The sequence below is a fragment of the Oncorhynchus keta genome, chromosome 33, assembly GCF_023373465.1.
Source record: "Oncorhynchus keta strain PuntledgeMale-10-30-2019 chromosome 33, Oket_V2, whole genome shotgun sequence".
Classification (NCBI taxonomy): Eukaryota; Metazoa; Chordata; class Actinopteri; order Salmoniformes; family Salmonidae; genus Oncorhynchus; species Oncorhynchus keta.
In genome coordinates this window covers 11,039,219-11,057,085 of record NC_068453.1, presented here as the reverse complement: position 1 = coordinate 11,057,085, position 17,867 = coordinate 11,039,219, and the positions used below count along the sequence as shown (strand labels likewise).

Below are 17,867 nucleotides of genomic sequence, written 5' to 3'. Positions count from 1 at the left end.
GGTGTCTCTTTTGTTATTGATCAAGCCTGAACTGTGCCATGTAAAACCATAACATTACTGTGGAAGGATTTCTGTGTTGTTACAAGACCGCTGTCTCTGTTTTCCTGTGGTTTGAGCTGTGACAGACGAGTCTGTTTGAGGAGTGTGTGTTCGTGCGTCTGTGTGTGTGGATGTTGTAGTTTGGGGGAATGAAACCCTTGCCATCTTGGGCCACACAGTACTGTAGATTCTTATTTTAGCAGTCCGGACAAATATGTCACAGTTTCTAATTTTGAGAACATAGTGACCTGAAACCCAGAATGACAGGATCAATGGCCTGGTTGACCAAAAGCCTCTTTCACTTCCCTGAAAACCGGAGCAATATCTAGCATGGCGTCAAGGAGATATGGAACGTTATGAACATGAAAAATACTGAAAATAGATGCAGGGGATTTATTCCAAGGCCACAGTCTGACATTTTCAATTATTTACATGCTATCCAATATATTAGATGCAGACGACAGCAATGCTTTCTCTTATCATTTCTTCTTAAAGCATACCGTAGTCTGACTCACGGTGTGTGTGTGTGTGTGCGTGCGCACGTGAATCATATCTTACTACATGTCAAGTTTTCAAGACTCATAACTTTAATTCTAAACATTTTGCATGGGCTTCTTCTGTTCCCAGGCCTGGCTGTATCTCTCCAGTTGCTGCACGGGGACATTGAACAGCTGAGGAGAGAGTACATGGTGTTGTTCACCAGAGGAGTGTCCATCACCAAGAAACTGGGCTTCTCTGACATCATCATGCCAGGTACGAAACCGCCCACGTAGCCAGCCTCTTCTTTGGTCAAAACAGAACCACGTCTGTACTGCACTGGTTTTGCAGGTAAATCTACACTCGTGACCAAGTAAACCACCGCGTTCAGGAAAATGGAGTCACGTGGCCTGCTATATTAAGAAGACCTGCTCTATTGACGTTAGAATGGGCAAAACAAGTGACCTACGCTACTTTGAGCGAGGTATGATCGTCGGTAGCAAACACGCCGGTTCCAGTATCTCAGAAAACACCGGCCTCCTGGGCTTTTCACGCACGACAGTGTCTAGGGTTTACCGAGAATGGTGCTACAAACACAACCATCCAGTCAACAGCAGTCCTGATGGCCAAAACAGCTCGTTGATGAGAGAGGTCGAAGGAGAATGGTAAGTATCGTGCAAGCTAACAGGTAGCCGCAAACAGACAAATAACGGCGCAGTACAACAGTGCTGTGCAGAACGGCATCTCGGACAACTTTTCCTGGCACACGTTAGGTCCCTTGGTAACAATTGAGCAACAATTGAACGCCAGGCAAAGTGTGGTTTGTTCTGGAGGAAAAAGGGGGGTTCAACCCGATACTAGATGACCTAATAAACTGTCCGGTGACTGTATATTGGCCCTGAATGACAGTACATAGTAAAGTGTACAGTAAAATGCACTTGCGAAATAAACACAAAGCCATTGTTTGAATTAAGAAAAAAATCGATGTGTACATTCATTTCATAGAGAAACACAAAAAGAGGAACCGTTCGCTGTGTCCCCTAGTGTTCTGCCTTCTACAGCAACTCAACATTGTATATATCTCTTCGTCAGAGAGTCTTCTCCCACTTTCAGTGTGCCCCTGGGATAATGATTTTAGTCTGTGTATGCTCCTGTAGGCAGAGGATTATAGTCAGGCTGCGCTGCTCTCTCTGTCAGCCTCCTGGCTGTGTGTGTGTGTGTATATGTGAGTCAATCTCTCTGGGTTACCATGGTGATGCCCATTAGCCAGTTGAGTTGGACCCTGAACACCATTAGATGGAGATGGGGAGAGCTATTTACACACACACACACACACAAAAAAAGATGACTTCCTCTCGTTTCTATTCTGTGGCTAACCATTCTCTGAAGCGGATACGGACCCGTGTTCTCTCGTGCAGATGTTGCGTTGTGCTACTTCTCCAAAAAATAACTATTTTTAAAACATGTACCGCCACCACTCGACTATTTCCTGCCCAAGACTGCCCTTCTAATTTCTGCTCCAGTCCAAAGGCTGCCTTGAGTGTATACATGTGTCCTTTCCTGTAATTATTCTCTAGGCGGTGAAGTTACAGACAGACCTCCACAGGAGGTATGAGGCAGCTACTCGTGTGTGTGTGTGTGTGTGTGTGTGTGTGTGTGTGTGTGTGTGTGTGTGTGTGTGTGTGTGTGTGTGTGTGTGTGTGTGTGTGTGTGTGTGTGTGTGTGTGTGTGTGTGTGTGTGTGTGTGTGTGTGTGTGTGTGTGTGTGTGTGTGTGTGTACACACCTATCTCAATACAGCTCTAACACTTCTCACTGGCTCGGATACTTCAGTTATCGATGTACAGCAACAAAATAAAAACACTTCCCAGCAGATCAGAATGTAAGTGAGGATGGAATTAAAAGAGTCTGATGAGGTGATTGAATAGCACATGAACGTGTTATCACTAGACGACTCTGTGTGTGTGTAGCCACATGGCATCGATGTCACCCGTCTGGAGCCATACTGCAGGAAGCACCTGCCATCTTTAATGGTCAGTTGCTTAGCCGTAATGTCTTACTGTGACTATACGTCCACTCTACTTCCTAAGCCCCACACACACCTGTAAGTGCAACAGAAATGTCTGAAAGTGCAGGCGCAAGTGAAAACCAAGCCTTTGGAAAAACACAGATGTATTTTTCATATTTTACATGTTATTGTAAGCTTATGAGGTATGCAGGGAGGGTGCCACTGTACATTCCAGTGTGACTTAGCTGTACGCCTGCTGACTGACTTTGGGAAGTTGTTTTTGTGGAATGTTCAGATTCCCGAGCCCTCAGACCCATCTGCCCTGAAAACAGATCTGTGCCCTGTGCCAACCCTGTGTCAGTCCCTGTCACTTCCATGTCTGTCAATGGGGTGAGGAGGTCACCCTATCCTTGCTGACACTGTGATGTGTCAATGCATTGGTCTCCTCTTTGCTGATAGATATGAACAGACTTTTCTCCTTAACTTATTTAACTCTGTACTGACATTTAACTCAAACATGTATGTGTATTACGTCAAATGTAAATGACCACTGAACAGCAAGAAAAATTGCAGGTTGGCTTTACATGTATTTATACTAACACACATGACAGGGAACTTTCACATTTCACATTTTTACATTTGTCATTTAGCAGACGCTGTTATCCAGAGCGACTTAAAGTTAGTGCATTAATCTTAATATAGCTAGGTGGGACAGGCACAGGAAGTACATTTTTCCTCAATAAGTGCAAGTGCTGATTAAGGTTTTGTTTTTTCTTTTGGGGGGGGGGGGTCGTGGTGACGAGGAGGATTATTTGAGATACTGTTTGAAGAGGTATATATGATTTCAGATGTTTTCTGGAAGATGGACGGGGACCCTGCTGTCCTAGCTTCAGGGGGAAGCTGGTTCCACCATTGGGCTGGACTGAGAGGGAGCTGCCCTCCCGTAGGGGTGGGAGGTCCAAGAGACCTGAGGTGGAGGTGGCAGAACCGAGTGCTCGGGTTGGGGTGTAGGGTTACAGCATAGCATGAAGGTAGGGAGAGGCAGTTTCTCTTGCTGTTCCGTAGGTAAGCCCCATGGTCTTGTAGTGGATGCAAGCTTCAACTGAGGAAGAGCGGGGTGACATGAGAGAACTTGGGAAGGTTGAAAACCAGGTGGGCTGCAGCGTTTTGGATAAATTGTAGGGGTTTGATGGCACAAGCGGGGAGCCAAGCCTACAATGAGTTGCAGTAGTCCAGACGGGAAAGGATAAGTGCCTGGATTAGGACCTGCACCGCTTCCTGTGTGAGGTAGGGTCGTACTCTACAGATATTGCAGAGTATGAACCTGCAGGGGCAAGTCACTGCTTTGATGTTTGCAGAGAATGACAGGGTGTTGTCCAGTTTCACACGAAGGTTCTTTGCACTATGGAAGGGCAACACTGACAACTGTGATGGCGAGGTCTTTGAGTGGGCAGGCCTTACCTTCTTGCAGAGCCGAGTGTCTTGGTGTATAGAGAGAAGAGGAAAGGGCTTAGAACCGAGCCCTGGGGGACACCAGTAGTGAGAGTATGGAATGCAGACACACATCCTCTCCACGTTGCAGGGTAGGATGCAATCCAAGAGTGTGTATAGCCTGAGACGCCCCGCCCTGAGAGGATGGAGAGGAGGATCTGATGGTTCAGTGTCGAAGGCAGCGGATAGATTTAGGAGAATGAGAACAGAGGAGAGAGAGTCAGCTTTGGCAGTGAGGAGAGCCTCCGAGAAGATCAGTCTCAGTTGAGTGACCCGGTTGGGATCAAGAAGATCGTTTTGAGAGAAATAACAAGAAAGTTGATCAGACAGCACGCTCAAGTGTTTTGGAAATCAAATAAAAAAGGGATACAGGTCTATAGTTTTCGACATCAGATGAGGGGAGCAACTCAGGCCATTTTGAAATCAGAGGGGACACAGCCAGTGGTCAGGGATGAGTTGATGAGGAATGGGAGAAGGTCTCCAGAGATGGTCTGGAGAAGGGAGGAGGGGATGGGGTCGAGCGGGCTGGTTGTCGGGCGGCCAGACCTTACTAGTCACATGATATCATCTGGAGAGAGAGGGGAGAAAGAGTTCAAGGCATACGGGTAGTTCTGTGTGATTGAAACCAGTGGACTCAATAGGCTGAGTGAATAAGTAGTGGATGTAGTCAACCTTTTTTTCCAAAGTGGTTGACAAAGTACTCTGCAGAGAGGGAGGGGATGGAGGGTTAAGGAGGGAGGAGAAGGTAGAAAAGAGTTTCCTAGGGTTAGAGGCAGACGCTTGAAATTGAAAGTGGCTTCAGCCACTTACAGAGGAATACATAGGAAGAGAAGGTAGAGATGAGGGAGGGAAAGGATGATGGGTCCTCTGGAAGTTTAGTTTTGCGCTATTTTTGCTCAGCTGCCCTCGTCCCTGTTCTGTATGCTCGCAATGAGTCACTCAGCCAAGGAGAGAGAGGGGAGGGCCGACCTGGCCGGGAGGAGAAGGGACAGTGCGAGTCATAGGATGTGGAAAGGGAGGAGAGTAGGGTTGAAGATGCAGAATCAGGAGGGAGAAGGATGATATGATAGAAGAGGTGAGCGAGTGAATCTTGGGACAGTGCATGAGCATCTGGGTAGGGGCTGAGCGGTTAGGGTTGGAGGAAACGAGACAGAAAGGAAGCAAAGTAGTGACCTGGATAGGGATTGCAGTGAGATTAGTAGGCGAACAGCCTCTAGCAAAGAGGTGAAGAATATTGCCTGCCTTGTGAGTTGGTGGGGATTGCGAAAGGGTGAGGTGAAAAGAGGCGAGGAGGGAAAGAGAGAGTTGGAAAGTAACGAATCGAAAGAAGACGTTGGGAGGTTAAAGTTGCCAAGTACGAAGAGCCGGTGAGCCATTGTCAGGAAAGGAGCTTATCAAGATGTGAAGCTCATTGAGCAATTCTCCAAGGGCACCTGGTGGGCGATGGATGACAATAATGTTAAGCTTGAGTGGACAAGTGACAGTGACAGCATGGAATTCAAATCAGGAGATGGACAGGTGAGAGAGGCAGAAAAGAGAAAATCTCCGCTTAGGAGAAATGAGTAGCCCTGTTCCACCACCGCAATGACCAGATGCTCTCGGACTATGAGAGAAAACGTAGTCCGATGAAGGAAGAGCATCGAGATTAGCAGTGTTCTCTGGGGGGATCCGTGTCTCCGTCAGGGCCAAAACGTCAAGGGACTGAAGGGCAGCATAGGCTGAGATGAAGTCTGCGTTCTTGGCCGCTGTTCCAGACATGTGCCAGAGAACACAGAATTCCACATGGGATGTTAGCGCAGTATACACTACATTAGAACGGTTGCATCCAAGGGGTGGGAAGAGTCTGTAAAGCCTATCGGGAGAGGCTTTGTTTCGGCGACGGTCTTAGTTTTTGTGACATAACCGCCAATGACACGATCGCCGCTTACACCTCCCTGTACTAATTGCTGATTATCTAGGAGAGATGAAACCACTCCCCCTCCAATACTGTCACTGTTTACAAAAACAAGTCACAAATTGATCTACCCCTCGATCCTGGTTGATGTGTCAACAATCACCTGAGATTTAATAGCAGTCAGCAGTTCGCACACCAAGTAGGCCACTGGGTAGACAGGCAGCACTTAAAGTCGATGGCCCTCGCTAGCAAAAAGGCCGTACTAGAACACAACAGACAGACCAAAAAATATATACCTCTCACTCCTGGAAATATCAGGAGTCCTCTAGCTGTAGAATGAAGCAAATGACTAATATGTTTCTACATTGAAAATAGAATCAATCAAACACTAGATGAGGGTGTCTGTTACTTCGACCACTAAAGAGAACACGGCATCACAGGCCGAAACGTGGCTTAGGTTTACTCACACACAGAGTGTGCGGCAGGCTTTCTTTCTTGTTATTTGAACCACTGTTCACTCTCCTGCAGGAGAGATGAGGAATGACCTGTACATGACGCTGGAGAAAGGAGAGTTTGAGAAAGGAGGGAAGAGCGTTGCTAGGAACGTGGAGATCACGGTCTATGTGCTGGACATCGAAGGCCAGGTCATGAAGGTAAGATGACACATTCCTTAATTACTCCATTCATTACTTTGAGCAAATTTAGTTTTTCATATTACAGCCAAGATTGGGCTTTCAATTCTCATAGCTGTACTGTATCAGTCAGGCTGATGTCGAAGGCCTATATGGGTACGTCTGGTTGAGTGTTGATGAGGATGAGTGTTGGTCCATTGGTAGGTTACTCATTTTCTCTGTAAAAACACTGTGGTTTCCTGATAAGACAGGATGCTGCTGCCATACACAGAAAATAGATTTGATTCTGCTGCCAGTAGAGCTCTCTTCTGCATGCAACCCTGTCACTCACTCCGTACAGAGCAAGAGACAGAGAGTGTTGTGCGTCACAGGTCCAGTAAACAGTGTGTGTGTCCTGCAATCTCCCTCCTCTCGCCATTTCTTTCATCTCCACCTACCTATTAACACCCCTCTCTCCCCACTCTCTCCCCTCTCTTATCTACCCCTCTCTTTCCTCTCCCCTCTCTCCCCATCTATCCTCTCTCTCCTCCCTCGCTCCTTTCTCTCCCCTCTCTTTATTCTCCCCCACTTTCTCTACCGCCCTACCTCTCTACCTCTCTCCTGTTCTCTCTCTCCTCCAGAGTTATGTAGCGGCTGGTTCAGGGGAGCCTGGTGGGGATGTATACCACTCCTTTGTGCTCTACCACAACAACAGTCCCCGCTGGGCTGAGCAGATCAAACTACCCATCCCTGTGGACATGTTCAGGGGCTCTCATGTCCGCTTTGAGTTCAGACACTGCTCCAGTAAGACACTACTCCACCACTAGTCTGGGATAGTGTATTGTTTATGTGGAGGAAGAAGTGTGTGTGTGTGTGTGTGTGTGTGTACTCCAATATTACTATATACACTACCGTTCAAAAGTTTTGGGTCACTTAGAAATGTCCTTGTTTCCCATGAAAACATACATGAAATGAGTTACAAAATGAATAGGAAATATAGTCAAGACATTGACAAGGTTATAAATAATGATTTTTAATTGAAATAATAATTGTCCTTCAAACTTTGCTTTCGTCAAAGAATCCTCCATTTGCAGCAATTACAACCTTGCAGACCTTTGGCATTCTTGTTGTCAATTTGTTGAGGTACTCTGAAGAGATTTCACCACATGCTTCCTGAAGCACCTCCCACAAGTTGGATTGGCTTGATGGGCACTTCTTACGTACCATACGGTCAAGCTGCTCCCACAACAGCTCAATAGGGTTGAGATCCTGTGACTGTGCTGGCCACTCCATCATAGACATTGCATAGTTATTGCATGGTTTGGAGCTGTGCTTTGGGTCATTGTCCTGTTGTAGGAGGAAATTGGCTCCAATTAAGTGCCGTCCACAGGGTATGGCATGGCGTTGCGAAATAGAGTGATAGCCTTCCTTCTTCAAGATCCCTTTTACCCTGTACAAATCTCCCACTTTACCACCACCAAAGCACCCCCAGACCATCAAATTGCCTTGCGTCAAGCACTCCTCCAGCATCTTTTCATTTTTTCTGCGTCTCACTAATGTTTTTCTTTGTGATCCGAACACCTCAAACTTAGATTCCTCTGTCCAGAGTCTGTGTTATTTTGGCCATCTTAGTCTTTTCTTATTATTAGCCAGTCTGAGATATGGCTTTTTCTTTGCAACTCTGCCTAGAAGGCCAGCATACCGGAGTCGTCTCTTCACTGTTGACGATGAGACTGGCGTTTTGCGGGTACTATTTATTGAAGCTGACAGTTTGACTTGTGAGGCGTCTGTTTCTCAAACTAGACACTCTAATGTACTTGTCTTCTTGCTCAGTTGTGCACCGGGGCCTCCCACTCCTATTTCTATTCTGGTTAGAACCAGTTTGTGCTGTTCTGTGAAGGGAATAGTACACCGCGTTGTACACGATCTTCAGTTTCTTGGAAATTTCTCGCATGGAATAGTCTTCATTTTTCAGAACAAGAATAGACTGGCGATTTTCATAAGAAAGTCTTTGTTTCTGGCCATTTTGAGCCTGTAATCGAACCCACAAATGTTGTTGCTCCAGATACTCAACTAGTCTAAAGAAGGCCACTTTTATTACTTATTTAATCAGAACAACAGTTTTCAGCTGTGCAAACATAATTACATGAGGGTTTTCTAATGATCAATTAGCCTTTTAAAATTCTAAACTTGGATTAGCTAACACAACGTGGCATTGGAACACAGGAGTGATGGTTGCTGATAATGGGCCTCTGTATGCCTATGTATATATTCCATACAGAATCTGCTGTTTCCAGCTACAATAGTCATGTACAATATTAACAAGGACATTTTCTAAGTGACCCCACACTTTTGAACGGTAGTGTACATGTTTTGTATTATGAGACTAATATCAAGTCAGTCATGACTCCTCTTATGTGTGATTTGGGGATAACAGACTCTCTCACACTAAATGTGGATGTGCTCTGTGGCCCTGTAGTATTTGGAGGCCGGTTCAGTTGACATTGGTTTATTAATGCCGACTCTATCTCTCTAAAGGAACTTTAGCTTGCGATGATCCTGAAGCACAGCCAGTGATATTATGGGTGTGGAGTGTTTACTGTTTGTCAGGTACTATTCTAGCCCACTGTCGAGGCTAACCTGACCAGAGAACAGATGACATGCACAAGTCAAGAACATTACAACACACAACAACTTTACCCACACCACCACCACCACCTACCGTGTCTCACACACATCTAACACCAATATCTTACATTTGGTGGTGGCTCCAGTGATTGCATTTTGAGCTTCTAATTTGTTTCTATGGTAACAGCTATCTGTTGAGACTCTGGGGCCAGTGTTGACAACTATTTTTCAGTGTGAGCCGCTATTTGCTAGATGACGTTTTGCCGTTGCCACGACGATGTCACAGCACCAATTTCTTGCCGCGGTATCTGATGTAGTGTTTTCACCCCCACTCCCTTGTGCTTCTCTGACTGTCTGAAAACCCGCAAAAATATAGTGACCAAGTCGCTAAATTGGCGACAATGTGTGGGGCACAAGCCGCAAGGTCAGAGGTCACAGTTGGGTCAGAGGTCAGGGGAGACATTTACAGAGATCTGTGGGCTTATTTAGATTTAAGAGTTGCAGCGGAGGCACCACGATGTGATTTCAATTGACATAATATGTACGTTAACTTTTCAATTGACATTAGCAACGGACGGTCATGTTATCGTAAGCTTATGAGGTATGCAGGGAGGGTGCAACGGTACAGTACAGTGTGACTCAGCTATACGCCTTTTGCCAGCCTTTTGGGCGTTGTTGTTGCAGAGAGAGAGTTTGGGGGCTTGGCAACAGACATTCTTGCACTGCAGCTTAAAATTGACCGTAAATCTCCCAGTCACGTTAGCCTATAGTGTAGCCGCTAGCCAGTAAGCAGGTTAACAACAAACTATTAAACTACCCTTACAAAGCAACGTTGCAGTTTTGAAACCGCAGTAAAAGTGCAGTACCTTCAGCCGACTGTGGTATTTTGGACACTGTAATTGCAGAAGGACTGCAGATATACTGCACTCTGACTGCAATCTTTTTTTGTAAGGGTATGCAAGATATATGTCTTCATCTTAACAATATTACACACTTGAATAATGCAACAATTCACAAGCATGTGTAGACAACAATAAATGAAATGATTGTCCGTACACTCATTACATTTTAGCTTCAAGACAAAAGCAGTTATTGCTAGCTAGCTAGACGTGAGCATTTCACAGCTTTACATGACAGTAATGAGTCTATTCTGGATTCCCCCGACACGGCTCAAGAATCTCCTTCAACATTCGTCAGTGTAAAAAGGGCCTGTGTCTCAGCATCTCCTCATATTCTTCTTCCAGGCCTGTAGTTGAGCGAGTCTCGGTATGTCTCCCTCTCCCACGCCACTGAGGAACACCTCTCATGTGATGTCCACTTCCTGCTCTGACACAAGGCTGCCCTTATGGGCATACTGCAGCCTCTACACAACTATGACTCATAGGTGTTGTTTTTCAACCTGCTACCTTAAAGGTGCCATTTTCCCTCACTTCCCCCAAGGCTCTTAAAATAGAGATTAGAGCTTTCGGGTTGAACGGATGCATAACACGGGAGCCTGGTGAGGGGAGGATGGCTCATAATAATGTCTGGAGTGGAGTACATGGAATGAACTCCATTCCAGCCATTGCTGTAGCGCCATCTTCCCCAATTAAGGTGCCACCTGTGACGCGCAACGGCGCCGTCTAGTGCTCTATAGTATGGCTGTCTGATCGTAGGGTAGCCGAGAGTAGCGGCGACCTGTGTGTTTTCCCGGGATAGTGACGTTGGAATGTGTGCGGTGTTCCACAGCCAAAGACAAAGGAGAGAAGAAGCTGTTTGGCTACTCCTTCGTTCATCTGATGCAGGAGGACGGACGGACACTGCCGGACGGCACCCACGAGCTCATCATTCACAAGGTACCCGAGTCCTACTGTGCGCACGCACACACGCAGTCATTTCTCACCCGTCCACCGTGGTAGTCGTCACTTCGGTAGGCGCTCCACGTTAGTGGCGGATGAGTCAGTCCATGCCGTTTAACGCACGTCTCTTTGAGACCTTGAGGGGGGAAAACGCTATAATAATTCAGTCCCGGTATTATTATTGATTGTGGCTGCTTGGCTCCACAGTGAAGGCTTAGGTGGGTCAGATGCTTCAGCAATGAGCAGGCTAGCAGGATGACGAGTAATATCCGTGTATGTGATGTCCACTAACCGTGAGACATGGCTGGAGTGTGTGTGTGTGTGTGTGTGCTGGGTGGGTGGGTATTTTCTGTGAGCACTCACTCAAACATGCACAAATACACACACACACACACACACACATCACATGCTCACACGGCTATTTCCCGTTGAGACTTTTCCAGCTTATACTCTGTCATAAACAGGCGCTTGCCATCCCAGCTGGTTTTTATTGCTACCCCAGTAAGCTCACCACTTAACACATGCCCTGTCCAAAGCAAACAGCAGCTAAACCAACCCTCAGGCATAGCCAATTAAACATAGCTCTGCACTACGGGGCCTGTTTTGGGTGTAGCTCTTGAGTAATTGCAGGTCGAGATAGACGGGGCTAGGGAGCATAAGCTGCAGAGACAGAGGTTACAGAGCACCCAATAGTTCGCTGCAGGCTAGCAAGGAACTGTTCTGCGAGACGGGCAGGGCTCGTTAGCACCTAAGGCAGGGTAAGATAGCATGCACGGGTTGTGGATAGTCTGGACTATTCTGAGACGGAGAAAGACACACAGGCAGGGTTAAAGAGGTTTTTGTCCTGAAAGAGAGACAATATAATCCAAGGTACTGTAGAGAGACCGACAGGTTATAGGGTGTCTAGACCCATCTTAGTTGGACAGTCCTACAGGGAGAGAACAGAGGAGTTGAGACAGTGGGAAGAACCGTTATGCAGCCACTCCCTCCCTCCCTGTGGTTCTGGGCTTGGCTCTCTGCAGGTTGACCCCGCTGCTCTTTCCTCGTCCAGCTCACCACCTCATTAAGAAGACTCCCACTGCTGACAGGTCATTTCCCCTAACGCAGGAGAAACCGAGAGATTTAAAAACACCTTGGCCTGGCTTCAGATGCGTGAAGTGCTATAATTCATAACAAATACAGCTGCTTTTGGAGCCGTGCGCTTTGAAGTGCGTACATGCGTGGATTTTGTGGATCTCACATGTGCTATTTACCTGAGACAGCCGGTACTCCGTAGGATTTTAGGGGAGTTGAGGGGGGTCATGTTGTGTTGTTTTCCATTGGCGTAGAAACTCCACTTACCGTCAGATGGAAGTCGGGGCAAACAAATTGACGCGGCCTAGTTCCTCATCGCCAAAATGAGGAAGAGGGATTCAGCACTAACCACGTGTAGGCGTCAGCGTGGGAGTAGCCTGCCTGAACTGTTAGTCAGAACACACTTAAACACGAGCTTCAAAATACTCTCCAGTCTCTGCCGATACATTAGAAAGCATGGCTAAAATCATTTAAAGTCGGAGAAATGGAAAATGCACCGTGCTCACATTAGTGTCCCCAGCCCTTTGCAATGTTTAATTGAAAGAAATATACTGAAATATACTGTAGTTTGAATGATGGTGATAATAATAATAATAATATATTAAATCCCACCATGAGCTTTCCGGGGTGTACGGGGTGTACGGAAACAGCATAGTGGAAGAAACTCCTTAATGTTTGAGAATGCAGTTTAAGTAACGAACCAAATACCGTAGTACATTAGCCTTTTTCTCCAGTCTCCTGTAGTGGCTCTAACCCACTGCTGCATCTCTGCTCCTTTCAGTGTGAGGAGAATGCTAACCTCCAGGACTCGAGCTGCTACCTCAAGCTGCCCTTCTCCAAAGCCAATCTGCCCGGCAACAACCAGGCTGTGAAAGGCACGAAGGAATGTTTTTGGATCACCTCCTTCCTCTGCTCCACTAAACTCACACAGAATGGTAAGAAGTCAAAAGTACTAGAGCATGCATCTGCACGGTAGACCCTACGCCCGAACCAGTAGACCCACACCTTTCCCACACCACTGTAGGCCTCCTCCAACTTTCAATGGATCTATTATCCAGCGACAGATCACTTACTAGTGTAAAGTGTAATCGGGTCTGTTTCTGACTCGTCCGGAGTTGTTGTCTTGCCTTGAATATTACTGTAGAATTGTTGAATTCTCAAACGGTCTACCACTCCGTGTAAATATTCTGAAATGTGAGCTGCACAAAGTGAGTCGAGACATTGTGCAAGGAATATGTCTAGTTTACTGTCTGCGGAAATACAGCTACTTCCTCTCATCTCGACTGACAGCATGTTGCAGACACCTTCAGAAGTGCAGGTGGAGTGCAGGTGGAGTCCTTTATTCTTCAACCCGGATATTTTATTCATATCGTCTGGGGATTTCAACACTGGGAGAATTGCTTTATGTCTTTTTAAAGCTCGCAACATTATGAGATGGCGTCATTATTTAGATTTTTGTGGATTGTTTGAATGTAAATATGTTGTCTTATTATATATTTTAAATAGAATAGAATTGCATTGTTATTTTTCCCCAGAAGGAGCTTCAGTAATTCAATTATAACACTTAAACCATACGCCCTCATATTGCTTTCACAGAAATGTTCTAGATTTCCCAAATAGTGATGCAAAGTTGTTTCTCTGTCTGTGTCTAGGAACCAAGAGTCAACAGTCTCTCACTAACCGAGGTTGTCCATGATGTAACGGTCGTTGTTTCTCTTCATGTGTCTCTGTAGGTGACATGTTAGACCTGCTGAAGTGGAGAGCCCACCCAGAGAGGATCAATGACAGCCTGTTAAAGCTGAAAGAGATCGATGGCTCTGAGATAGTCAAGGTACCGCCCCTCCCCGGGGCCTCCCATCTTCACCCTGACTGGTTCAGGATCACGTCACTCAAACAATGTCCTGTTCAGATTGGCCTTTTTGTGATTTGCTTGAAAAAGTCTGCCCATCTTCAAAACAGAAATGTGTTCTAGATATGTTTTATAGATGTATCATATGATTGTCACCACATGATCTCGTAGATATTCACTCATGTATGTCTATCGCTCTATCTCTCCCGCACCAGTTTTTACAGGACACACTTGATACACTCTTTGGCATCTTGGACGAGAGTTCCCAGAGGTATGGGCTGAAGGTGTTTGACTGCCTGGTAAGTGGCTACTGCTTCTGGGGTCTTCTATTTCCTAGCATATTGTGTTCTCCCTCCCTGACAGCTAAATCGTTAGTTGATTCGACACACTGCTGGTTGAATGCTGGTTGGAGCCAGGATTGGGATGTCATGACTGCAGAACTAATTGTGTGTGTGCGTGCGCATGAGTCGGGAAGTAGACCAAGCCTCATTAGAGAAGAAGGCCTGTGTCCAATAGTGGCTTACTGTGGTCAGAGAGAAAAAGCGCAATGATGCATGGTGAACACAGACACACACACTGGAAGCTTGAGCCAATGGATGTGCTTAATATTGTAACACTTCACAGCCTTCGCTGATCAATCCCAGCCATGCTGCATCACTCTAATATAGAGCTGAGGGATTGATCTGCTTGCAATTAACTTGGTCCACTCACTCACTCACTCACTCATCTCTGCTCTTGTTCATCATGGGTGAAAGTGAGCCAATCAAACTGCCTTTGTGACTGCATGATGAATCTGGACCACTAGGCCAGTTTGTGTCACATAGGAGGTTAGGTTGAATAAATATATATATATATATTTTTTTGGAATGTAACCTTTATTTAACTAGGCAAGTCAGTGAAGAACAAATTCTTATTTACAATGGTGTTCGTTGTTGGCTAAATAAAGAGTGTTTCATTTTGTGGCAAGCATGTGAGTTATTTCCCTTCCTCTTTCAGGTCCACATCATTAACCTGCTACAGGACAGCAAGTTCCATCATTTCAAGCCCGTCATGGACACCTACATCGAGAGTCATTTTGCTGGAGCCTTGTCTTACAGGTGTGTTTCTCTCGTTCTCCTCCTAGGGTGTATTATGGTTGTTTTACGGTTGTCCTATGGTAAGACCTACGGTATACTACCTGGTGATAATGATGAGGGCGGCAAAAGGTGCTTCAGTGGTGTGAACGAGTCACCTGCTGCGCCACCTGTTTTGAAAACTATAATTAGGATCACGCGTCCTCAATGTCTCACGTTGATTTGGGCCTGCAAGCACACACTTCCTGCCACATACGCTCACTGTTCCTCAGACGCTGTGCCGTCGCCTCAAACTCACATTGTGATACACTCACACTGTTCTGCCTGCTAAGCGCTCACGCTGCTCATTTCTCACTAACACCCCTCTCCTGTCAGGCTCACAGCTAAAGCGCTCACCTCTCCCTCACCTAAAATAAACTCAATAAACTCACCTTCATATATAGAGAGAGTGTGTTGCCTGCCTCTAGACTCATCGTCTACGGTGGTTTAGTTGAGTTGTTCAGTGACTTCAGTAGGATATAATACTGTATGTACACTATACACTACTGTTCAAAAGTTTTGGGTCACTTAGAAATGTCCTTGTTTTCCATGAAAGCATACATGAAATGAGTTGCAAAATGAATAGGAAATATAGTCAAGATGTTGACAAGGTTATAAATAACGATTTAGAATTGAAATAATAATTGTGTCCTTCAAGCGTTGCTTTTGTCAAAGAATCCTCCATTTGCAGCAATTACAGCCTTGCAGCCTTTGGCATTCTAGTTGTCAATTTGTTGAGGTACTCTGAGGAGATTTCACCCCATGCTTCCTGAAGCACCTCCCACAAGTTAGGTTGGCTTGATGGGCACTTCTTATGTACCATACGGTCAAGCTGCTCCCACGACAGCTCAATAGGGTTGAGATCCGGTGTGGCCACTGTGCTGTGACTGTGCTGGCCACTCCATTATAGACAGAATACCAGCTGACTGCTTCATCCCTAAATAATTCTTGCATAGTTTGGAGCTGTGCTTTGGGTCATTGTCCTGTTGTAGGAGGAAACTGGCTCCAATTAAGTGCTGTCCAGAGAGTATGGCATGGCGTTGCAAAATTGAGTGATTGCCTTCAAGAGCCCTTTTACTCTGTACAAATCTCCCACTTAACCACCACCAAAGCACCCCCAGACCATCACATTGCCTCCACCATGCTTGACAGATGGCATCAAGCACTCCTCCAGCATCTTTTCATTTTTTCTGCATCACACGACTGTTCTTCTTTGTGATCCGAACACCTCAAACTTAGATTTGTCTGTCCATAACACCTTTTTCCAATCTTCCTCTGACCAGTGTCTGTGTTCTTTTGCCCATATTAATGTTTTCTTTTTATTGGCCAGTCTGAGATATGGCTTTTTCTTTGCAACTCTGCCTAGAAGGCCAGCATCCCAGTGTCGCTCATCACTGTTGATGTTGAGACTCGGTTTTTGCAGGTACTATTTAATGAAGCTGCGGACTTGTGAGGCGTCTGTTTCTCAAACTAGACACTCTAATATACTTGTCCTCTTGCTCAGTTGTGCAACGGGGCCTCCCACTCCTCTTTCTATTCTGGTTAGGGCCAGTTTGCGCTGTTCTGTGACAGGAGTAGTACACAGCATTGTGCGAGATCTTCAGTTTCTTGGAAATTTCTCGCATGGAATAGTCTTCATTTCTCAGAACAAGAATAGACTGACGAGTTTCAGAAGGTCTTTGTTTCTGGCCATTTTGAGCCTATAATCGAACCCACAAATGCTGATGCCCCAAATACTCAACTAGTCTAAATAAGGTCAGTTTTATTGCTTCTTTAATCAGTACAACAGTTTTCAGCTGTGCTAACATAATTGCAAAAGGGTTTCCTAATGATCAATTAGTATTTTACAGTGATAAACTTGGATTAGCTAACACAACGTGCCAATGGAACACAGGAGTGCTGATAATGGGCCTCTGTACGCCTATGTAGATATTCCATAAAAACTCTGCCGTTTTATAGCTACAATAGTCATTTACAAAATTAACCATGTCTACACTGTATTGCTGATCAATTTGATGTTATTTTAATTGACAAAAATTGTGAACGTTAGTGTATATGCAAAGGTAAGTGGACACCCCTTCAAATTAGTGTATATGGCTGTTTGAGCCACACCCGTTGCTGACAGGTGTATAAAATCGAGCACACAGCCATGCAATCTCCATAGACAAACATTGTCAGTAGAATGGCCTTACCGAAGAACTCAGTGACCTTCAATGTGGCACCGTCATAGGATGCCACCTTTCCAACAAGTCAGTTCGTCAAATTTCTGCCCTGCTATAGCTAGTGATGAATCACACTTCACTATCTCGCAGTCTGACAGACGAATCTAGGTTTGGCGGATGCCAGGAGAACGCCAACTGTCTGACTGCATTGTGCCAACTGTAAAGTTTGGTGGATGAGGAATAATGGTCTGGAGCTGTTTTACATGGTTTGGGCTAGGCCCCTTAGTTCTAGTGAAGGGAAATCTTAATGCTACAACACACAATGACATTCTAGACAATTCTACGCTTCCAACTTTGTGGCAATAGTTTGGTGAAGGCCCTTTCCTGTTTCAGCATGACAATGCCCCCGTGCACAAAACGAGGTCCATGTAGATATCGTTGTGGAAAACTTGACTGGCCTACATAGAGCCTTGACCTCAACCCCATCGAACACCTTTGGGATGCTGACTGCAAGCCAGGTCTAATCGCCCAACATCAATGCCCGACCTCACTAATGCTCTTGTGGCTGAATGGAAAGCCTTCCCAGAAGAGTGGAGGCTGTTTGCGCAGCAAAAGGGGGGACCAACTCCATATTAATGCTCATGGTTTTGGAATGAGTGGGTGTCCACATACTTTTGACAATGTAT

The 17,867-nt window shown here is 45.7% G+C and overlaps 1 protein-coding gene across 3 annotated transcripts in view; it reads left to right on the top strand.

Moving 5' to 3' along the window:
• The window catches only part of LOC118365935 (dedicator of cytokinesis protein 4-like), a 151,051-nt gene that overhangs the window by 78,419 nt on the left and 54,765 nt on the right, over positions 1-17,867 (top strand). For all 3 annotated transcript variants that reach the window (XM_052491883.1, XM_052491884.1, XM_052491882.1), the window contains exons 13-20: positions 667-792; positions 6,436-6,560; positions 7,160-7,322; positions 10,875-10,981; positions 12,840-12,993; positions 13,792-13,889; positions 14,123-14,206; positions 14,904-15,004. In XM_052491883.1, coding sequence (XP_052347843.1) covers positions 667-792; positions 6,436-6,560; positions 7,160-7,322; positions 10,875-10,981; positions 12,840-12,993; positions 13,792-13,889; positions 14,123-14,206; positions 14,904-15,004 — 958 coding nt within the window. The remainder of the gene's footprint in view (positions 1-666; positions 793-6,435; positions 6,561-7,159; positions 7,323-10,874; positions 10,982-12,839; positions 12,994-13,791; positions 13,890-14,122; positions 14,207-14,903; positions 15,005-17,867) is intronic.